At 38.6% G+C, this 24,684-nt stretch overlaps 1 protein-coding gene across 5 annotated transcripts in view; it reads right to left on the bottom strand.

Annotated features, from left to right (window-relative positions):
* The window catches only part of SLP1 (Calcineurin-like metallo-phosphoesterase superfamily protein), a 76,344-nt gene extending 53,171 nt beyond the window's left edge, over nt 1-23,173 (bottom strand). For 4 of the 5 annotated variants that reach the window (XM_089983398.1, XM_089983397.1, XM_089983399.1 and 1 more), the window contains exons 1-2: nt 22,667-23,173; nt 21,793-21,893 (exon numbers count right to left, since the gene is read on the bottom strand). In XM_089983398.1, coding sequence (XP_089839524.1) covers nt 21,793-21,893; nt 22,667-22,922 — 357 coding nt within the window. In that variant the 5' untranslated portion in view covers nt 22,923-23,173. The remainder of the gene's footprint in view (nt 1-21,792; nt 21,894-22,666) is intronic. The other variant, XM_089983400.1, reaches the window with a different exon arrangement.
* Between the last annotated feature and the right edge of the window lie 1,511 nt (nt 23,174-24,684).

Raw genomic sequence — 24,684 nt, 5'->3', positions numbered from 1 at the left:
AAACGATCTTGCCATCATGGCAAAAGATCTTGGCATGATACTTGTGTGAAAATATCTCAAAAAAGAGATAAAATGTGCTATAAGCACACCACCACCAAGAGGTATGTGCACAAATGTAATGAAGTGCCAAATGAAAAGAGCAATGTCTCCAAGCGAAAGCACGGAAGCACGCACATACACAAGAGGCCACTAAGGGGCAAAATAAACCACAAAAGTGGTCAAGCACAAAAAGAGATAAAAAAATATATTTCACTTCATAGAATGCTTCACTAGAAGCTTAACAAATACATGGGGTTGTGCCCCTTATTTATACACAGCAAGGGACCCAAGGAGGGGCTCCCATAGAGTCTTTGGAGCCCCTCCAACGGTCATATTTATGACCGTTGGAGGGGTCCAACGACTCTATGTGGACCCCTCTCCAATGAATAAAAAAAAGAAATTAAAAATCAAAAAAGAAAAAGACTAAAAGGAAAAAGAAAAAAAAAGAAAGCATATCAAAGATATGCGTGTACATGTGAAATGACAGAAATACCTCTATCGGGTTTTACAAAAATAAATATATATATATATTTATATATATAGATAGACACATAGACATATATATATATATATATAATATATATGTGTATGTGTCATAATCTATATATATATATATAAATATACATCATATTTTAACACCCCCCCTCAAACGCATGGTGAAATCACCGAGAGTTTGCTAAGGAGGAAGTAGAAGCGAGGCGAAGGCAAAGCTTTGGTGAAGAAGTCCGCCAACTGATATTCGGTAGAAACATATGGGAGTTGAATGGTGCCGCGTAAGAACTCATCTCGAACATAATGACAGTCCATCTCAATATGCTTTGTCCGTTCATGAAAAGTGTGATTGCTAGCAATATAAATGGAGCTCTTGTTGTCACAACACAGCTTTAAAGGAGTTGAGAGTGAGACACCCATATCTTTAAGTAAGCTTCTTAACCATATAATCTCAGTTGTGGTAGTGGCCATCGCACGATATTCGGCTTCAGTAGATGAAAGAGAAACTTTACGCTGCTTTTTACACCTCCAAGAGATAAGTGACTCCCCAAGAAACACACAATAACCTGTGGTAGAAATACGATCATCGGGGTTACCCCCCCAATCAGAGTCAGTATACGCAAGTAAAGTAAGAGGTGAAGAAGAGGATAAGAATACTCCCTTAGTTATGGAATTTTTTAGGTATCTGATAATTCTCATAACTGCGGCCATGTGAGTAGTGGTAGGGGCAGTCTGAAATTGGCTTGCACTATGAACTGCATGAGAAATGTCAGGCCTGGTGATAGATAAATAGGTTAAGGATCCAATCAATTGACGATAAGGCGTGGGATCTACTAAAGGAGTGCCATCATTGGCTCTCATCTTGGCATTGATGACTTCTGGAGTCTCCACCCTTTTGTCATCTGTCAGCCCAGACCTAGCAATAATGTCAGAGGCAAGCTTCATCTGAGATAGGACATACCCCTTGGGGGAGTATACAACTTCAATTCCTAAGAAATACCTTAGAAAACCCAGATCAGACATATCAAATTTTTTCTTAAGAATACTTTTAATAAGATCAATACCTTTCTTATCATTACCTGTGATAATCATATCATCAACATATAATAACAAAATTGTTATGTATTCATTAGAAGATTTAACAAACAAAGCAGTATCAGTGTAACATGAGGAGAAGCCATTATCAAGAACTACTTTGCTAAAAAGATCATACCAAGCTTTTGGTGCTTGTTTTAACCCATAAAGAGCTTTATTTAATTTTAGAATATTACCTTTCCCAATTTCAAGACCCGGCGGAGGATCCATAAGAACTTCTTCACATAAAGTTCCATTTAAGAATGCATTTTTAACATCAAGTTGGTATATAGGCCATTGTTTGATGGATGCTAAAGCAATTAAGGTTCGTACACTAGTCATTCTGGCTACAAGAGCAAAGGTTTCTTCATAATCAATCCCATATTCTTGGGCATAGCCTTTTGCAACCAAACGAGCTTTGTATCTCTCAAGAGTCCCATCACATTTGGTTTTAACTTTATATACCCATCTACACCCAATTGTTTTTTTTCCTAAAGGTTGAGGAATAATGCTCCAGGTTTGGGCCTTGTTAAGAGCCTCTAATTCGATTTTCATAGCTTCAATCCAATGTGGGTGATCTTTAGCTTCCTTGAATGAGATAGGTTCGTGATAAGAATGTATTAACATGAGACAGGCCCTATAATTTGGAGAAAAAGATTCATAGGACACAAATTTTTGTGGTGGCCTACTAGTACGAGAAGATCTCCTAGGTAGATTGTTGTTAGTAGATTCTTCTAAAGTGAAGTCTTGAGAGTATCTGTCAATAGCAGGTTGATGTTCATTTCCTATCCGCCGGGTATAGACATTTATATCATTAAGATTTTCATTTTGAGAAGTATTATCATGTTGTGGTATATCATTATAATATGAAATTCCATCACAACTAGTATCACAAGTAATATCCTCAGGAGACTCAATTCTAGGAGCTAAGTCAAATAGAAAAGAATAATCAATGTCTTCCTTAGATGTGTGGATATCGAAACCATTTTGTTCTTCAATAAAGTTTACATTTCTTGACACATATAATTTATTGTTTCGAATATCATAGCATCTATAGCCTTTTTTATTCTCACCATAGCCAATGAACACACATTCAATAGCTTTAGGTGACAACTTATCTTGTCCTAGACTAAGTACAAAACATTTGCATCCAAAGATTCTTAGTCTATTAAAATCGGGAGTAATTTTAAATAATTTTTCAAAGGGTGAAACATTTTTCAAAGAAGAAGAGGGCATACGATTCACAAGATATGTTGCGGTAAGAAGAGCTTCGGCCCAAAAATTTTTAGGAACATTTTTAGATACAAGAAGAGTTCTTGTGGTTTCGATTAAATGCCTATGTTTCCTTTCCGCAAAACCATTTTGTTGCGGAGTTTTAGGACAAGATCGTTGGTGTAAAATTCCATTTGTTTTAAAATAGTTTTGAAAATCTTTAGACATGTATTCTCCTCCTGAGTCGGATCTAAAAGTGGTTATATTGTGTTGGAATTGATTTTGAACAAGAGCGTGAAACTCTTTAAAATTAGTGAATACATCGGATTTATTTTTTATAATATAAACCCATGTGTATCTAGAAAAATCATCAATAAAAGAAACATAGTAAGAGAAGCCTCCTTTGGACATAACGGGTGCCGGTCCCCATACATCGGAATGCACAAGTTCAAAAGGCCTTTTTGACACAAAATTGCTATGAGAATATGGAAGAGAGTGAATCTTTCCAAAAATACAATCATTACATGTAAATGTATTTGTATTACAAAATTTTTCCAAAAATGGAAAAAGATACAATTTGGAAATACTAGGGTGTCCAAGTCTCTTATGCCAAGTCTCAATATCTTTGGATTGAACATGATTACAAAATGATTTGGATGGCAAAGACAAAAAATCCATATAGTAAAGGTCCCCTCTTCTATGGCCTTGCCCAATCCGCTTCCCGGACCGGAGATCCTGCACATAGCAATGGGTTGGTGAAAACGAGACATTACATTCAAAATCGATAATTTGAGAGACGGAAAAAAGATTTAGATTAAGTTTTGGGATGATCCGGATTTTGGGAACAAAAAATTCTTTGTTTTGGTCATAAATTTTCTCAAGGTTTCCAATACCCTCAACATTTAAAGATGTTCCATCGGCAGTGGATACATATGATTTAAATTTATTGAGACTTGGTTTTGATAAAAGTGATGCATTTGGAGTCATATGGAAAGAGGCACCCGAATCAAGAATCCAAGAAGTCATACCTGGAAAAGAAGAGATGGCGGCACCGGAAGTGGAAGGTGAGGATGATGATGTAGAGGCGTTCATCTTTATAAATTGTTGAAGAGTTTCGGTTAGATGAGCGATGGAATCCTTTATGTCACCATCCTTTTTTGAATCTTCATTGATGATTGGAGGAGTTTCTCCCACGGAAGCCACCTTCTTCTTGAATTTAGGGCAATCGGGACAGATATGGCCCGGTTCATTACAATTATGACAAATGATTTTTCTTCCTCCACCACCATTATTCTTCCAAAAATGTGGTGGTTTATATGGTCTTACATTGTTGCCGGGTCTAGACACGGCATGCACTTCATCAACATCTCTTTTCAAGGCCAAGCGGGTTTCTTCTTGACATAAGTCGGCCAAAATATCGCTTAGAGGAGTAGAGGCCCTATGAAGTAGAGATCCTCTAAGTTGTTCAAATTCGGGACGAAGCCCATGAATAAATTGAAAGAACCTCTCTTTTTCCATTTGCTCTTGTCTCATAGCAATAGCACTTCCTTCCCATTGCGGTTCAAGAAGGACAAGTTCATCCCATAAAGAAGATAGGGCACTATAGTAGTCCCTAATACTCATATCACCTTGCTTGGTAGCTCTTACCTTTTCTTGTAAAAAGAAATGCCTAGCAAGGTCTCTTTGAGTGTACATACCTTTCATGAAAAACCATGCTTCATTAGCCTTTTTGAATTTTGCAAGGTTTGCACAAATCTTCAATTCGACATTATTCATGAACCATGCTAAGATTTTAGCATGTTCACTTTCCCAATCTTCCATTTTAGAAGAGTAATCAAGAATAGCCTTTCCCTTCTCTTCTTCATTCAAAGTTTTTTCTTCACCTCCTTCAAATTTAGTTAGCTTTAGTTGTGGTTCCGGAATGGTTCCACATACATAACCCCAAAGCTTTTTACCTTTGAGATTATTCTCCATAGCGGCCGCCCACATGCGATAATTGGTCCCATCCAATTTGAATGAGAGATCGATCTTTGCATCTTTGTTGGCCATTAGAAGAAAAAATTTATAAGACAAGAGAGAGGAGAGGTATTACTTGTCAAGGGAGAATCCGATGAAGCCTTCTTAACCAAGGCTCTGGTACCATGTAATGAAGTGCCAAATGAAAAGAGCAACGTCTCCAAGCGAAAGCACGGAAGCACTCACATACACAAGAGGCCACTAAGGGGCAAAATAAACCACAAAAGTGGTCAAGCACAAAAAGAGATAAAAAAATATATTTCACTTCATAGAATGCTTCACTAGAAGCTTAACAAATACATGGGGCTGTGCCCCTTATTTATACACAGCAAGGGACCCAAGGAGGGGCTCCCATAGAGTCGTTGGAGCCCCTCCAACGGTCATATTTATGACCGTTGGAGGGGTCCAACGACTCTATGTGGACCCCTCTTCAATGAATAAAAAAAAGTAATTAAAAATCAAAAAAGAAAAAGACTAAAAGGAAAAAGAAAGAAAAAGAAAGCATATCAAAGATATGCGTGTACATGTGAAATGACAGAAATACCCCTATCAGGTTTTACAAAAATAAATATATATATATATATTTATATATATATATAGATAGACACATAGACATATATATATAATATATATGTGTATGTGTCATAATCTATATATATATATATATATATATATATATATATAAATATACATCATATTTTAACAACAAAGGCACAAGAAAACTTAGAACAAATGTACACAAAGGTACAATAGAAAAATGCAAATGCACAAAGGCAAATAAAATATAAAGAATCTTTATTGAGAAGAATGGAGAACAAAAGCTCCAAAAAGTAAGTTTTACAAAGGGAGAACTCCCCTATTTATAAGCTAGCAAGAAGCCTTGGAGGGGCTCCAACAGCTAGTGGAGCCCCTCCAACGGTTAGAATTCTAACCGTTGGAGGGGCCCAGCAGCTAGTGTTGAGCCCCCTCCAAGTTGACTTTAGTCAACAAACAAGAAAAGAAAAAAGAAAATGAAAAGAAAAAGAAAAGAAGAAAAGGTAAAATAAAAATACAAAAATAAAGAAAAACATTACAACATATTCATAATTATGAATATGCACAAAAGAGGTGAAATGACTATAATACCCTTGTGGGTTTTACAAGAAGAGAGAGACATATATATTTACATATATATAAAGATAGATACATATACATATATATATATATATATATATCATATGTATATATGTATATGTATCTCTCTTTATATATATGTAAATATATATACATAAGAGAGATACAATTTAACACCCTAAAACTTAGGGTGCAATGACCGAAAGTTTGCCAAGGAAAAAGTTGAAGCTTGGTGAGCAAAGCGCCTTGGTGAAGAAATCTGTCAACTGATATTCTGAAGTCACATAAGGAAGGTCGGTGACTTTTTGAAGATATGCTTCTCTAACATAATGGCAGTCCATCTCAATATGCTTTGTCCGCTCATGAAAAGTGTGATTCTTAGCAATATAGATTACACTCTTATTATCACAACACAATTTTGTGGGTCCTTGATTTTGAATTCTCATGTCTTGCAACAGCTGATGAATCCAGACAATCTCTATAGTTATATAAGTCATGGCTCGATATTCTGATTCGGTGGATGATAAAGACACATTCTGTTGTTTCTTGCATCTCCATGAGATCAGGGATTCACCTAAAAAAAATGCAAAAACTTGTAGTGGAGTGACGATTATTTGGGTCACCTCCCCAATCAGAGTCAGTATATGTAATTAAATTTAACTCAGAGGATGAGGAAAGAAAAACTCTCTTGTTTAAAGTTCTCCTTATGTATTTGACAACTCGGAGAACGACGCTCATATGAACGAAAGTAGGAGCATGCTGAAATTGGCTTGCAGTATGCACGGCATGAGAGATGTCTGGCCTTGTGATGCTAAGATACATTAGAGACCCCACAAGTTGCCGATAGGGAGTGGGATCCTCCAAAGGCATCCCATCATCGATCTTCATTTTTTATCCCACAATTTCAGGGGTCTCACAAATTTTATCGTCAGTAATACCTGATCTGTCAAGAATCTCACATGCAAGTTTAGTTTGAGACAAAAAATAGCCTCTATGAGAGTAGGCTACCTCGATACCAAAGAAAGTAAGTCAGATACCCCAAGTCTGACATTTCAAACCTTTCTTTTAAAGTGGTTTTAATGCTTTTGATGCCCTTTATGTCACTACCTGTTATCAACATATCATCAACATATTCCTGCATCAGACTTTTTGACAAACAGAGCAGTGTCAGTGTAGCATGAAGTAAAACCATCTTGAACCATTACTTCATTAAATCAATCATACCAAGCCTTAGAGGTTTGTTTTAAACCATAAAGTGTTTTTTGCAAACGAAGGACTTTTCCCTTTAGTATGTCCATACCAGAAGGAGCATCTATGTAAACTTCTTCATTAAGGTCTCCATTTAAAAAAGCATTTTTAACATCCATTTGGTAAATGTTTCATTTTTTAATAGATGTAATAGTGATCAAACATCTTACAGTGACCATTCGTGCAACGGGGGCAAAGGTTTTTTTGTAATCGATGTTGTATTCTTGACTATATCATTTTGTAACAAGGCAGACTTTATATCTTTCAAGAGTGCCATCACTCTTGGTTTTGACTTTAAAAACCCATCTGCATCCTATTGATTTCTTTCCTTTTGGAAGATATTGAAAGGCCCAAGTTTTGGCTTTGTTGAGGGCTCTAAGTTGATTATCCATGGCATCCCTCCACTCTATCATTTTTTTAGCTTCTTCAAAATTCCTAGGTTCTTGATATGAGTGAATGGCACTAAGACATGCCCTATGTTTTGGAGAAAAGGACTCATAGGATATAAATCTAGAAGGATTTTTCCTAGATCTTTCGGTTCTTCGAGAATGGTTGGAGGGTTCACTAGAGTCATTATACTTTTCTATTGCACTTCTAAAGGTATTTTTATCTCTATGTGTGTAGGTAATTGGTTCAACTATCATTTCTTCTTCAAGTTTGATAGGTGGTGGAATACTTTCACTTATATCCCTATCCTCATTCAATTCATCATCGCTAAAAAAATCCTCATTTCTAGATAATAATTCAAACAAAAAAGAGTAATCGGCATTATCTTCATTAGTTTTGTGTTCTTTAAAACCACTCATATTTTCTAAAAAGGTTACATTTCTTGAAACATATAGTTTGTCATTTTTAATATCATAACACCTAAAACCTTTATGTGTTTCCGAATATCCCAAAAACGCACAAGAAATAGCTTTGGAAGATAATTTATCGTTCTTGTCGGTGAGGACAAAGCATTTACAACAAAAAATTCTTAGTCTATTGTAATCGGGTTCTTTTTTATACAATGTTTCAAAAGGGGATATTTGATTCAAATTTTTGGATGAAAGTCGATTTATGAGGTAAACCGATGCAAGAGTTGCTTCGGCCCAAAATCTTTTTTGAATTTTTTGAGAAATGAGTAGGGTCCTTATAGTTTTTATTATATGTCTATGTTTTCGTTCGGCTAATCCATTTTGTTAAGGTGTTTTAGGGCAATACCTTTGATGAACAATCCCATTATTTTCAATATAATTTTTTAAATCATTTGAAAGATATTCTCCCCCGGAATCGGTTCTAAGAATTTGTAATTTACTATTGAATTGATTTTGTATCATTATATGAAAAACCCTCAAGGTAGAGAAAACCTCATGTTTATGTTTGAAGAAGTATATTCAACTATATCTTGAGAAATCATCAACATAAATAACATAATACGAAAACCCTCCCTTAGACACAACGGGTGCCTGTCCTCATATATTCAAATGCATAATTTCAAAAGGCTTAGTTGAAAACATAGTTCTTTGTCCAAAAGGTAAGCTTCTCATTTTACCTAGAATACAATCATTTCAATTGAAGTTGTCTTTACATAAAGTTTTAGCAAAATGTAAATAAGAAAGGTTGACAATATTTGGATGTCCAAGGAGTTTATGCCAAACATTTATATCTTTATGTTGGGCAACATTACAAAAAGAGTGTTTTGAAATTTGAAGAAATTTCATAAAGTATAGATCTTCCTTCCTATAGCCTTTCCCCAATCAACTTCCCGTACCAGCGATCCTGTATCCAACAATTATTTGATGAGAATTTGATATCACACCCATGATCCGATAGTTGAGAGACGGAAAACAAATTTAAATTTAGTTTGGGGATAAATCTAACTTTAGGAATAAAAAAACCTTGTCTTTCAAAATCTCCAATTCCTTTTATTTTAAGAGAAGCTCCATCTGCAGTAGAGACAAAAGAGGGTGACAAATTTTTTGAGTATTTATAAAGTGCAAAAACATTTTGATTCATATGAAAGGATGCACCCGAGTCTAAGAGCCAAAGAGTCTTACCGAGAGGAGAGAAGGTGGTCATGGCGGCTCCAAAAATGGATCCCTTGAGAAGAGGTTGAAGAGCTTTCATGATTTGATTTAGAGGCAAAGTGGCACTGTTGAAAGTTGAAGGTCCTTCCTCCTTGTTTGGTTGGAAAGTTGTAGTCATAGCCACCATCTTTTTCCATTTAGGACAAACTGGTTTAATGTGTCCTGGTTTTTTGCAAAAGTGGCATATGATTTTACTATAATCTCTTCTTCTATATTGCCCACCATTTTCTCCTCCTTGATTTTTGTTGAAGTGAGGGGTTTATATGTTTTGACATTATTCCCCGGTCTTGAGACGGCATAAGCACCCTCATCCTCATCCTTAGAGGGAACGGCTAACACGCTTAGATTTATTTTATTCATCCCCAATCTAGTTTCTCCTCCACTTAGTTTGGTAAGCACATCTTTCAACGGAGGAGAAGAAAAAGAAGACAAAAGAGAGGACCTTGTTTGTTCAAACTCGGGTCTAAGCCCATTTAAAAAATTCGAGAAATGATCTTCTTCTAATTGTTTGGCCCTCAATTTAATTGCCTTTCCACTCCATTTAGGTTCTTGGAGAGCAAGTTCTTCCCAAATAGTGGATAGCTTGGCAAAATATTCTCTAACGGACATTTTCCTTTGTTGAAGAGTTAATAGCTTCTTTTGGAGATAATATTTATAGGACAAATCTCCTGAAGTACACATTATTTCAAGATACTCCCAAACTTGAAAGGCTTTCTTGAACTTCAATATGTTTGCATTTATTTTCGTTGCAACAGAAGAGAAAAACCATGAAAGGATTTTGTAGTTTTTCATCTCCCATTCTTCATGCCTTTTGTTGTATTCTTCAAAATCTTTTTCTCTCTCTTCACCATCTAGAACCTTTATTTCACCCTTCTCAATAATGGTGATCTTGGGTTCGGGTTCGGGAATGGTTCCTTTGACATATCCCCAAAGACCTTTTCCTTTAATGTGAGCCTCCGTATTTCTGGCCCAAACATGGTAGTTGGAGTCATTTAATTTAAAACTGAGTGAGAAATGGAACTCTTTTTCACCCATTAGAGAGGGAAGAATGAAAAATATATACATACCACAAAAAGAATTTTAAGTCTTTTTGTAAAAACCTTCCAAAATATTGAGGAAAGAGAAGTCCCCACTCCAATCACCAAGAGGCCAAAGGCATGTTTTTCGAGGCACTTGCAAATATGAAGAATCACACGATCTTCAAACTTCAACCTTGCTCTGATACCATGTAAAAATATCTCAAAAAAAAGATAAAGTGTGCTATAAGCACAACACCACCAAGAGGTATGTGCACAAAGGCACAAGAACACTTAGAACAAATGTACACAAAGGTACAATAGAGAAACGCAAATGCACAAAGGCATATAAAATATAAAGAATCTTTATTGAGAAGAATGGAGAACAAAAGCTCCAAGAAGTAAGTTTTACAAAGGGGGAACTCCCTATTTATAAGCTAGCAAGAAGCCTTAAAGGGGCTCCACTAGCTGTTGGAGCCCCTCCAACGGTTAGAAATCTAACCGTTGGAGGGGCCCAATAGCTAGTGTTGAGCCCCCTCCAAGTTGACTTTAGTCAACAAACAAGAAAAGAAAAAGAAAAGAAGAAAAGGTAAAATAAAAATACAAAAATATAGAAAAACATTACAGCATATTCATAATTATGAATATGCACAAAAGAGGGGAAATGACTATAATACCCTTGCGGGTTTTATAAGAAGAGAGAAATATATATATTTACATACATATAAAGATAGATATATATACATATATATATATATATATGTATCTCTCTTTATATATATATATATATATATATATATATATATATGTAAATATATATACATAAGAGAGATACAGTTTAACAACTTGTGCAACCAATCCATGCCTAGGATGACGTCAAATTCTGTCATCTCAAGCAGGATGGCACAAGTAGGCAAGTGTCGCTCCGCCACAACTACGTCCAACTCTAGTATGTAAGTGGCACAAACCGTGTTCTTCCCAATAGGGTTATACACGTCTAAAGCATTGTCAAGTGGTTTTACAGCTATATGCAATTGTTCTATAAATTTTTCCGAAACAAACGAGTGTGTGGCACCACAATCAAAGAGTGCAAAAGCTGCTTGATCAGCAACAAGAACGGTACCTTGTACGAGATCCCCTTTGGTCAATTGCTCGACCGTGGCTACGTAAACTCGACCCAACTCCTTCTTGACACCACTTGACTGAGCTCATTGCTGCAGTTGCTGAGGTGATCGATGAGGCTGAGGTACGCCGCTGGTTCGCTTGAGGTCATCCGCTGTTTTTTTTTGACAGTCATGTATAAAATGGCCCATCTTGCCACAATACAGACATCTGCTAGTCTCCCGGGGATAGGGTTGTCTGCCATAGAGCCTCTTGCACTTGAGGCAGCTATCTCCAGAAGGTTGCCTGGGCGGTGGGTGGTCCTGTTGTCGTTGGCGCTTCGCTGAAGGAAACCGCTTCTTTCCTCCTTCGGTCTTCACAGGTAATGGTGGTCGCTGCCCTGAGCCGCCAGACCGGATCCTCTTCTAATTACCACCTGTCGCAGGTGGCTTCTTTGCCTGAACGCTCTTTGAACGCTCCCAATGCTCATTCAGTAGGGTGGTTGCCGCTACAGCCGTAGAGAAAGTCGCATGCATGCTGGTAAGGACCTGGTGCCTGAGTCCTTCCTTCAATCCACGAATAAACTTTTCAGCCCGTTCGTGGTCATCCCCGAACAGGTTGGGACAGTAGCGCTCCAACAACTGAAATTTGGCGATGTACTCACCCAGACTCAAGCTGCCTTTACACAGCTCCAGAAATTCCACCTTCTTTTCCCTCGCATGAGGAGGGAAGTAGTTTCCTAGGAAAGCCCTCCGAAAGGCCTCCCAAGGAATTACCTCAGCACCCGGGAACTACATTTCCTGAGTCATGTCCCACCATTCGCGTGTGTCGTCCTTCAGTTGGAAGGACCCGAACATCGTCTTCTTATAGTCGAGGATGGATAAAACTTGGAACACTCGTTCCACCTCCTTGACCCAACTCTCTGCCATGTCAGGGTTAACCTTGCCAGAGAAGGTAGGAGGGTCGAGCTTCAGAAATTTTTTATAGGTAGTTGTCGGTGTGGTCTCAGTAAAGAGAGTTTGGCCCCGCTACGTGTGAACCTGGCTCTGAATCGCCTCTGTCAGGGTGTTGAGGGTATCCATCACGAATCCCATCTGCTCACACCACTCATTACCCGTATTGTTACTCGAGCTTCCCGTCATCCTTGAAAAGTAGCCAAGGTTAAAGGTCAATATGCCGAGAGAACACAAGAAAGTCATAAGTAGGAAACACAAGCAAAACATAAGTCTTTATTAAGAAAGTCGTTCATTTCAAATCCAGCAATTCTGGTACATAAGCATAAATGTTTTATTCAGCAACGATAAGGGAGTTCGCAGACTCCATCAAAACTTGGCAGGTGCTACCTCCCTTTAGGGACGGCTAAAAAACTGCCAAAGATATTCTCTTCTATTGCTTGTATGCCTGAATCTGCGCTTAGGGGTGAAGAGAGGTGACCCCTCGTAGAAGGTTTCCTGCCCGTAGAGGGGCGTCGTCGGTGTATATTCTGGTGAGCCAAGACTATAACTTGACGAATCAGTTACAGGCATATATGTGGGTGATACACCGCTCGCTGGGTCTACTGGAGGTGGTGGTTGTTCGCCTGCAGCCGGAATTGCGATCTCGCCGCCGTGCTCTGCCTTGAGAAGACAGACATCCATGGCGTGCCCTGAGTTCCCGCAAAATACACACTTCTCTACTACATCAGGGGTAATGTATTCTCCTAATGACTCTTGTGGTGCCTGTTGGTGCACCAGAATATGCGAATCCACCTTCTCGAGCATACACTTTAGCCCACGTCGCTGCAAAGGGTATCTGGTAGGCGGTCGGTAGTGAAAAGCCCTGCTCATCTATAAAGGTGGGTAGAGGTGGGTGGTTAGAGCAGTAACTAGCCCTGGACATCCTATGTCCACCCCTTTCCATGAAGGAGCCCCTCCCCCTTACGAAACGGCCCTGCAACCTACGCGCACCCCTACTGTGACTACCACTAGGACCAGCGAACGAATCCATCTTTCGAATCGTACTACAAATAGAAACAAGAATACAATTTAATCTAAACATGCTATAAAATATCAAAGACGTATAACACGATGGGATGCTCAATGGTCAAGATTCACCTCTTTCTGAACTGGCTCTAATACCAAGTTGTAACGCCCCAAAATTTCAACTTGTGATTTCGAAAACATTGATGAAAAACCTTTCAAAGATTAGAGTTTTTATTTTTAAAATCGACAATGGAAGCAATTTAGAAAGGAGCACAAATTAACAAATTCTGGGTACGTTAGCCGTAAAATCATCATTACTCATGAAACAACTACTCAAGGGAAGTGAGGAAACAAAATAATAGATTATTAATAAAATTTGCAGTTTATTACAAAAATAAGCATAATTCCCCACAATCCAAAAATCTAAAGAAAACTCAAATTCAGAGTCAGCAAAAAGAAGGGAAAATCTCGAGTCATGTTGCATCGCGCCATCTTTCGCCTGTAAAGTCCTACTCGTCACATGCCCATGAAATGGGTCAGTTTCATAACAAACTAGTAGGTACACAAATAAACAATATAGAATAAAATAAAGCAGGACATTCATGAGATAAGCAGTTTATTTCATTACAAACAATAATTAAAATATATAATCTACTCTAACAGGCGCAACATATGCAAAGATCTATTGTCCTAAAACAGATATTTTTCACAAGATACAAACAACATTGTAAGATGCATGAATCTCAATTACTCTATAACTATGGTGAACAGGATATTCTTTAAGTTCTGATATTAACTGGCCTGTGGGTACGCACAGACGCAAAATGTAGAAACAACCGAGACCGATCCAGAGGTTTATTATGTCAAGTGTTTTTCATTAACCCGGATGGCTCACTGAGTCCGCTCATAAAGAAACGGTCAGTGACCAAGAGAGTAAATCCCCAAAGGCATTCATGGCTCATGGATGCATCCAACTTCTGCAGAAGTACTTGAGAGTTACCACCTAAGATAATTTATGGTAATCTCAATTCCCCTAACTCCGATGACTGGGGAAGCCGAGTCTTTTGCCCGTGGGGTGGTTCTTAACAACCTGTCCATCGGAGTTTTTGTACCATCCATCCTCTCCCTTGATGAACCGTAAAGGTCGAATGGGTACGACGGGGGTTTCTTAACCGCCGCCCCATTTTACATGCTCTGGTCTATTAGACCCACTCGAGCATCTTGCCTGTGAAGGCAAATTGTCACCATTTATGTGATCTCAGCATTGTGCTATATGCACGCTTCGAGGTTGTCACAACCTCATCATTCAAACATCGTAACACCCATGTGACGTGCTTGTTCAAAAGTATGGTCGTACCTGCCTAAAGATACGACTACGATGAGAGGGCAATCATTTAATACCTTGAAATTTATTTAGTTCATACATGACATGCATTGCTCTTTGAGCATTTGGCCTGTGGAGGCGAACATTATTATTTTTATTTATTTCAACAAAGTGCTCATTGCACACTTCGAGGTACTCAACGACCTTTCATACTACCTATCGTAATGTATATACCGTATTTGTCTCAAGGTAAGGCTATGATAGCAGGTTATGGGTTTCTTGAAGGATAACCCAACACAGTATTTCATAAAATCAGTAATATACTTGGCATGCTTAATCACTACGAAACAGGAAATCTCAAACCAGTCTTGGGATCGCTGTAGATCCAATCATTTCCTCTAAGTAACCGACTCGAGGTACATTTAGTTGCATCTAGCAACACAAATAAAATATTCGTTTTAAAAGTAGGATTTCATGATCGAGAAGTCAGGCCTTGCACCAGGAAGATCCTCTTCTCGAGATTTTGGTGCATGTACCCAATTTCGCACCTGCACACCCTACGAGGCTTGCCTGAGGGTGGCAACAAGATCCAACATGTAATAACAAACTAAGCATTTACACTGCAATCATAACAACGAGCAAGTACAGAAATGCAGTAATAGGAATCACTGTAGAAATGAGCCTACCCATATAGAATACATCAAACATGTAATTTCAGAAGAGTAAGAACGAGGAAATACAATACAGGCAATCACAAGTTATATTGCTCTACATGTACGCATGTATGAAATATAAATTATTGTATCTCAGAATCCTTATACTTTATTTAATTCATCCAAAATCCTCGTGCGACTTTTCCCTACCTCAGGATGTTAGGTCGTTGTGTGCCCCTACGAGTGTAGGTGATACGCGGCTCGGGCCGCGGAGCACGAACGAGACCCGTTGCGTAAATCTGCAAAAGTGTGATGGTTGCAGCCATACTAAAGAACGGAAAGGGACAAGGGTACAACCCTTGTCCGCCCATCAATCATTAGCGAAGGGACAGGGGCGAAACCCCTATCCACCATTCTACTAGTTACCCTAAGAATGGGGCAGTGGCAAGGCCTGCCCTGCCGACAAAGAGCATGAGCGGCAAGGGCCGAGGCCCCTATTATACAGAATCTGACGAGTGACAGGGGCCAAGGCCCCTGCTTACCAAAAAAATATTGAACGGCAGGGGCCCAAGGCCCCTGCATGACAAACCTCGAATGGCAAGGGCTGAGGCCCCTGCCTGACAGAACTAAACGAACGACAGGGGCCAAGGCCCCTGCCTGACAAACAACAAATGGTAGGGGTCTCAACCCCTGCCTGACAAAACGAACAGCAGGGGCCAAGGCCCCTGCTGATGGACATCGAATGGCAGGGGGAGGGGGGGGCTGCCTAACAAAAACAGTAAAGAAGAGGGAGGGAGAGCATGGCAAGGGCCGTCGGCCTCCTGCCAGCCTCCCGACAGCGCAGAGAAAAGGGGGGGGAGGGGGAAGATGCGGTAGGAGGCCGCCAACCTCCTGCCGACCTTCCGTCAAAGCCAAAAAGAGGGGGAAGGTGTGGCAGGGGCCATCGGTCCCCTGCCGACCTTCCAGTAGGCACAGAGGGAGCGGGAGGGAACGACAGGGGTTGTCGGCCTCCTGTCGGCCTCCCAGCGAGACAATAGAGGGAGAGGCAGGGTGCGACAGGGGGTTGTTGGCCTCCTGACGAGCCAACAGAGAGAGGGGAGAGAGAGAAGGCGCGACAGGGGTCGTAGGCCTCCTGTCGGACTCTTGGCGAGCCAACAGAGAGAAAAGGGGGAGCAGGGGAAGGCACAACAGGGGCTGTCAGCCTTCTGTCGGCCCTCCAACAGCCCGAAAAGAGGAAGACGAAGAAGAAATCAAAGAAGAAGACAGAGAAAAGAGATGAAGGGCATACCTTCGAGGTCGTCGACGATGGTGGCGGCGGCGATCGAACCAGAGGGAGGAGACATCAGGGTTTGGTCGCACGCCGGGAGCGAGAGACAAGGAGAGAAGAAGAAGACTCAAGAGGGAGGGGAGGAGGAGCTGCGAGGTGAGGGCCTCCCCTCCCCTCGCAAGGTTTTGAAAAAGGGGGGGAAACTTTGAGCCGAACAAGGAAACCCCAAAGGGTTTCTTGTTTTAAAATGGGGACGGGGGAGCGCAACTGCGGGAGGGGGAAAGGGTTTAAAAGAAACCCTCGCCCCTTGCGTTTTAACCCTAACGGGTCTGGGTCGGATTCGGATCCGACCCAGATCCATTTTTTTCTTTTTTTTATGTGGGTTTTACAAATACTAATAAGAAGATCATCTAGGGTGTCAAGAGTCCCCAGAAAATTTGTGTCTTATGAGTCTTTTTCACCAAAATATCAAGCTTACATTGCCTTAATACACTCCTATATAGAACCTTCTAATTATGCTACAACAAAAGAGCAGTCAGAATGGGTCGAAGCAATGACAACAGAATTAAGTGCCTTAGAAAAGGTGAATACTTGGACTATTCAAGATATTTCACCAGGCAAAAAGCCCAAAGGCTGTCGATGGGTGTACAAAGTTAAAACCAAGAGTGACGGCACTCTTGAGAGGTTTAAAGCCCGATTAGTTGCTAAAGGTTATTCCCAAGAATATAGAATAGACTATGAAGAAACTTTTGCACCAGTCGCTAGAATGACTACATTTAGGATCTTAATAGATCTTGCCTCTTTAAAGAAACGACATATATATCAAATGGATGTCAAGAATGCATTTCTCAATGGAAGCCTAACCAAAGAAGTGTATATGGAACCACCACCTGGCATTAGTATTCCTAAAGGGAAAACTCTTCGTTTACACAAGGCTTTGTATGGCCTTAAGGAAGCCCCGATGGCTTAGTATGATAAATTTAGTCAAGTTATGCTTAATTTTGGTTTTCAATTTTGTCTTACTGACACAACTTTGTTTGTTAAGAACTCTGATGCAGGTATCATTATTCTTCTCCTCTATGTGGACGACATGATCATCACTAGAAGTGATAAACAGGGAATTGACAACATTAAAAAATTTCTTAAAACAAACTTTGAAATGAATAATTTGGGTTTTTTAAAATTCTTTCTTGATATAGAAGTTGCTTATTCTTCTAGAGGCTATTTGCTAACTCAATCTAAATTTTCTCTTGATATTGTTGACAGGTCAGAAATCTCGGATGAAAAACAGGTTGACACTCCTGAAGTTGTAAATATCAAAATCAAGATTGATGATGAAGAACCACTTTAGAACCCAATACCTTATAGACAACTTGTCGGAGCATTATCCTATCTCTCTATTACAAGACATGACACTGTATATGCCGTTTACACAACAAGCCAATTTTAGCATGCTCCTACCACTGTTCATATGAAAGTTGTTTTACGTATTATTAGATATATTAAAACCTTCATTTTTAGAGGACTTTTCTTGTATGCTTCTTCTTCCTTAGATGAATCATTGATCGATTGGAGGTGCAAAAAGCAATAAAAAGCCTCTCTTTCATCCACTAAAGTTGAATACAGAGTCATAGCCACAACCACTATGGAAGTAGTATGGCTAAGGCGCTTACTTCATGATATGGGTGTTCAGAGCAGAGGAGCATCACGACTAAGCTGCGATAACAAAAGTTCTATCTACATTGCCAGCAATCGGACATTCTACGAACGAACCAAACACATTGAGATGGATTGTCACTATATACGAGAGGAATTTCTACATTGTACCATTGATCTTCCGTATGTCCCTTCAGAATATCAATTGGCAGACTTCTTTACCAAACCTCTCGCGACTCCTCGATTTCACTTTCTCCTGGACAAACTTTCGGTTATCCAACCGTAAGTTTGAGGGGGAGTGTTAAATAATATGTAATCTCTTAGACTGACTAGGAATTAGTCTTTCTTTTATTTTAGTTAGTATAGTTTAGTTAGGATAACTTTTTTTACTTTTTATTTTTTATTTTTGACACTTGTAAACCTTTTTGACTAAAGTCAAAAAGGTAGAGAGACATTGGACTCCCAACGATTCCCTCCCCTTAGCTCTTATTTCATGTATAAATATGGGGCAAGTTCCCCTTACAATGTATTATTGAAGTGTGGGTTTTTCCCAACCATTTAATATAATTTTTCTTCCTTATTGCATACCCTTTTTAGGGTATTGGAGTTGAACCTTTGTGGTTCTTTTTGTGTAATCTTTTTAAGACTACTTGTAGTCTTATTTGGTGGTGATATGTAATCTTACAATAACAAATGGCAGAGCCAACAAGTATCTATTTTTTGCAAAAAGGGTCTTAGTGCAAACCCAAATGCATCTTCATCTGATTTGTATCTTCCAATCTTTGTATTATCGCATTGTTCACAGGGAGGTGTATAAAGCTGACATAATCTCATAAAATAAATTATCTCAAAAACATAAAATAGAAATACTAACAGAAATTTTATATACTGACTGGAGAAATATAAAATCTAAAAAAAAAAAGAGAATAGAAAAATGTGGAAAAAAGCAGACCAACATACCTTTATCTCAATGGTCACATATATGTGAAAATATAATAGACATAAACTATAGGGTTTTCAGCACCTTCCCTCCATGGAGAACAGTTTGCAGTGACCTTTGAACATGACTGTCAAAGGGAAGTCAATGGATGACAAATATGATGGTGAACATGGAGCATAGTTTGACTTATATCCATTGCTGTCAGTAGGACATTGCAGTTCGACGATATACAACATCTGATCATCCTTCTCTGGGATTTGAAAAGATATTGCCCAACAAAACTTAAGATGAGTGGCAGACATTTGGACTAAAAGGGACAATTGCTGAAAGTGCTATGTGAATCTGCATCAGCGTAATGTAGGGTGTTTCTGGAAACCAGTCAATGGGACCTTAATTCCATATCATCATAATGGAGTACGGATGGCTACAAAATGAACTAACCTAAGTCAACTGCATGAGACCTTTATGGAGTTCTGAGTCTTCTGACAAGCTATAAGTATCAGTCATGTTAAGAACTATTAATTAAGCATAATATGTACAAGTACATTAGGAAAAAATGGTACCACACCTATTGCTAACAAATGCAACCAGGAGATTAGCATATGTACAACATCAATGGACATGCAACGTGATCTGTTATTGATAGCATTCTGATCACGGAAATCATGAGTGAAACTGAAAGCAAAAACAAGGACCAATGGAGACCAGTGTTGTGAGAGGCGTACGCCTCAGTACTTGAAGCGTACGCCTCACAGGCGAGGCGCACGCTCAAGGTACTGAGGCGCACACTCAGTACCTGAAGCGTTGATATTTCTTTTAGCCTTTTTATATTTCATTTGTTCATAAGATGACTTTTATGACCTCCTAATACTTTGAGAATTCTGTCACAATAGTAGATTTTCATAATAAAAAAGATCAAAAGTTATATATTAAATTTAAGAAATATATATCATCATTGTGTTTGACCTTGCATAAAAATCATATAATGTACTCATGTCTCGAATCCATATATCACATCCATGTTTGTATACGTATCCATGTGACGTCACCTGAGATATAATAAAAAGAACAAAGTGTACTTGATTACCGATATGGTAGCATGCACCCGTCTGGATGCGTGTGTATTCCATAGTCATAAATCTAATTAGCGATTTTCTTGACAAAGGAAAATGTTATGATAATCTGTAAAATTTATTTTCCTCAGGAAAATCTCAAAAAATATTGGTATTTTTAAAATTTTAATATATATCAGATAAACTGTGTAGAAAAATATAGGCAAAAAATATAAAAATGCCAAGATCACATTATAACAAGAAAATATTGTGATAAAAGATGTGATATTTTCAAAATTGGCGATATTTTGAAATATCACATTTTTCTCGAGATTGTGTCAGTTTTTTAAAATCTCACAATAAAATCACGATATTTAAAAAAATGGCCGGTATTTGTGACTATGGTGTGCACTTAGTTTGGCTATCAATGCAAAATCCTCTTGCTTTTCCCAAGCACAAACCAATAAAATATTGGAGGCCATGTAAGTTACATTTCTCTTCTTGCACCATATTGGCTCCCTTAGGATGTGTTTGGATTTAGGGAATTTAGTGGAATTGTAATCCAATTCTACTAAATACTTCATTCCAGCCACAAAGAGGAATTAAGTGGATATGAATTCAAATTCCACTGAAATCCTATATTCCATATGCACCCTTATGGAGAGTGTAAATTCTCTATCATGTTTGTATAAGATGAGAGTTAGATATTGGATCCATACCACTGAGTATGTATATGTGGAGTGGAGATCTTTCTAACAACTATTCTGTGTGAGATTCTCTGGTATGGTGGAGATCTTATATAATTTACCCTGAACCTGGCAGATCCAGAATCTCATCCTATAGGTCCTGATAAATGAGAGATCCAATGTGATAGTTCATTACTTTGTTATCCAAAAGTATATTCTGAATAAATGTGGATTTGATCCCATCTGTTTTCAGGTTTGGATCTAATCTGATCCATTTGTAGCTTTCACGTAAAAAACAATAAATTTTGGTCTTATTTCAGAAGTTCCAGAATTATCATGTATGTTTTGGATCCATATTAAACTATACCTTTATCAAATTTTGGATATGGATTTGGGTTGGGATCTTGTACACAAAAGTCAGATTTGGATATGGATCTGGTGTGTTCAGTTAATGGCGGACACAGAGATCGGTGATGAATCTTTATTTTATTTTCTTATGATTTTGTACTAAAATAACTAAAAGCAAATTAGTAGTTCTTATTTAAATTTTTCATTATTTTATTAATATTATATATTTTATTATTCTGATCATGAAGCTTACGCTTCAACGCCTCGAGGCTTATGCCTCGCTTCATAACATGCTCAATGCCTCGCTTCGCCTCATCGCATTTAACAACCTTGATGGAGACAATCCATGAAGATGCTAAATTAACAGACACCCACAGGCAATAAGAGCTTTGGTAAATTAACATAGCAACACCACTTGGAAACAGACTAACATTCTCAATGACATAAGCTTACTTGAAGTTCAATTTGATATTTAACATGAATGATAGTGCTTAAACATCAAAAGAAATAATTTGAAGACTATACCGTCTCTCCACCGATCCACAAATCATTACCACCAGAATCCAAAACCTCAGCCATTTCAAGCGCAGATCTTGCTTGTGCAATATCACCATGGAAATCACCAACTAAATTTAAACAGTAAATATGAAGCTTTTAGCAGATCACATATAGGTGATTAGAGTGTAATAATAAAAAGTAACCAACACACACACACATGTACACACATGGGTAAATTTTGAGGTAGTGCATATTATCAACAAGCATGACCAGGGATTTCTATAAATTATACCTACTTTTATAAAATTTATAGAAATCCCATCTATTTGGACCTAACAGACTACTATATGACACTTATTACAAATCCTAAAAATCCCATGAAGAATTTCTCATGAAAACTAACAGAGATAATTTTTCTCATCGACTAATTTGGGATTTTCAGCACTTCATAATTTCCCCCGAGTTTAGGTCAAACCCTCAAATACCCTGCGAACATACAGTTCTAGAGCTCGGATATATCCTCTAGTCGATCAAAAATCCCAGTTTGGACTAGGTAGTCATGCCAATAACACCATCATTACTGCAAAATAAGATCGTGCTGCAGAAGCTATACTGGAATTCTTGGTTCCCTTAATACCCATTTCACCTTCCTTTCCATAATTCGATTCAAACCCCATTAATGAATCTCTCGGTTCTCTTCATACCCATTTCTGTTTTCCCGAGAATTCAGGTGAAAATCCATCGTCGTATACGTTTCCAACATACAGTTCCAGCCTCCAAGCCTGTAGCTATCGAAAGTTCCAGTTTGGACGAGGTGGGCTTGCCAATAGCAATATCATATTTCAAAATTGTGTATGAAGCCTTAAGAAAACAATCACAATGAGAGAGAGAGAGAGAGAGCCTGCTACAATTCGACGACTAGGCGCAGAAACGAAAGTGGGAGGGCATCCTTGGACAACAATCGGCTTGAGCTGGGCGCCACCGTTCCTTTTTCCAATCAGAGCTCCGTCTCTTTGCGGTTGAGCAGGAACAGATAAGGAATTGAATGAAAGCAACGCCGTAGCTTTGATGGTCATCGTTGGTGTTGCAGGAAGAGACGGTGAGACAGTGTAGGTGATATGCAGAGCAGAGTTCAAAGGCAAAGGAAGCCAACCCATCACCCTGCAACCTGTGGCAAGTACACAGTACTAGAGAACCCACAAGTACTAAACCACATACATAATTTTGTCGGTTTGTTCTCAATCTTGAACTCCCCACGAGGTGTTTTCCCCATCAGAGAGATGGAACAGAACGTGATTCCTTTCTTGGTGAAACCATTTTCTTGTTTCCCAGATCTTTAATTAATATACACGCAATAGACAGTCTTACCCACTTTAACCGGAGAGAGGATACTGCATAAGACAATCTTATCATTTGAATGAAGGGCTGGAGACGAAGGTGGGAACGTACATGCCTTTGCCTCCAGTGCTGCGAGGTGGGGCCAAACTAAAACTGAACCTATCAATGTCTCAGCAGTGGTCTCCACCGAATTGTTTTGGGACATCGGTTGGACAATGAAAACAAGGAGGAGACCGTATCAGGTTAGACACCCCTGACTAGGGATGTGAACGAGTTGGATTTAGGTAGGATCTAGGCATTACAGAATCCGACTTAATCAGATCCGGCATAACCAGATTCAGAAAAGGACAAAACTAAATCCCGATCAATTTAGTCTAAAACTGGATATTTACACTTAATCGGATTCAGGTTTTAATTGTATTTGGATTAAGATTTCAATGCAAAACTATTACCAAACTCCAAATCTGATTTTCAATCGGATCAGGATTTGGTTACCGGCTAATCGACATTGGATTCAGGTCAGATACTGGGTTCCAACCTGTTGACATTCCAACTTTGACAATACATGTCTGATTCCAGGCTGCCTGTATGCCATGGCTATATGTTATGGCATATACCAGCCCGTCACGTGTAAAGGCATTGAGTGTTGTAAATACGAGGAGGATGCTCTTGTTGTCCTTTCATATCAAGAAAATCAAATAAAAAAGTTTATAAAAAATATTTTCTTCTTGAAAAGAGTCTAGTTCTAAGGAGCAAACGTTTGCTACCTGAATACCGGTCAGCTTCTGGGAGTAAACCAGTCCGGACATTTGCTGTCAAAATACCGGCTGGCAGGGAGCCCGATTTGTTATTGACTGACATAGAGGTTGCAAAATAAAGGTTTTCCTTCTCTTTCTGGGAAAAAAATAATTTTTACTATTTTTGCAATGATTTTCATAATGAACTGTGCTCGTGGTTTTCGTTTTATGTTTCTGTTCTTTTTTTTTTGGAATCGTTTGATTCTGATTGAAATCTTGTATTGCCTTTTTTTGTTGGTGGGTTGTTTTAGAGTTGTAACAGCTCGTTTTATTATTTTTGATGTTCTCATAGAGATGTGGCATTGAAGTTAAAAAAATTGCATAATTTTTATTTTGTGGGGTATTGTTTATTAAAAAATTTGGAGTCCAATGCCTTCTTTTTTTTTGTATTCCGGCAGCAATAGGCTGGACGGGTTCGCTCCCAGCGCTAAGTTTTACGTCTTTAGCCAAACAAATCTCTGGTTACTCTTTATCGTCCATGAGATCAATGGACTCAAGGTCATGCTCAATCAAGAGGTTTGAGGTATATGGTTTCATCTTTTGCCCTGTTCACTATGTGTCTTAAAAGTCTACCTCTCTGGACCTTAAAATGACTCTTTTCTTCGCTATAAACAAGATTAGCCCCCACACCTATTTGAAAATACTTTTTTGGCACTTGTGGGGACGCTTCTCAAATAATGAGCCATGAACGGAAACATCATCTATGCAACTCTTGAACTGTGATGGATCGGCTTGCTTCCATTGAGGATTAGTGTCCTCCACATGGAAACATTTATCATTTTTT

The sequence above is a fragment of the Nuphar pumila genome, chromosome 12, assembly GCF_984573655.1.
Source record: "Nuphar pumila chromosome 12, dmNupPumi1.hap1.1, whole genome shotgun sequence".
Taxonomy (NCBI): domain Eukaryota; kingdom Viridiplantae; phylum Streptophyta; class Magnoliopsida; order Nymphaeales; family Nymphaeaceae; genus Nuphar; species Nuphar pumila.
Note: the sequence above shows the minus strand (reverse complement) of the source record. Positions and strands in the feature narration are given on the sequence as shown.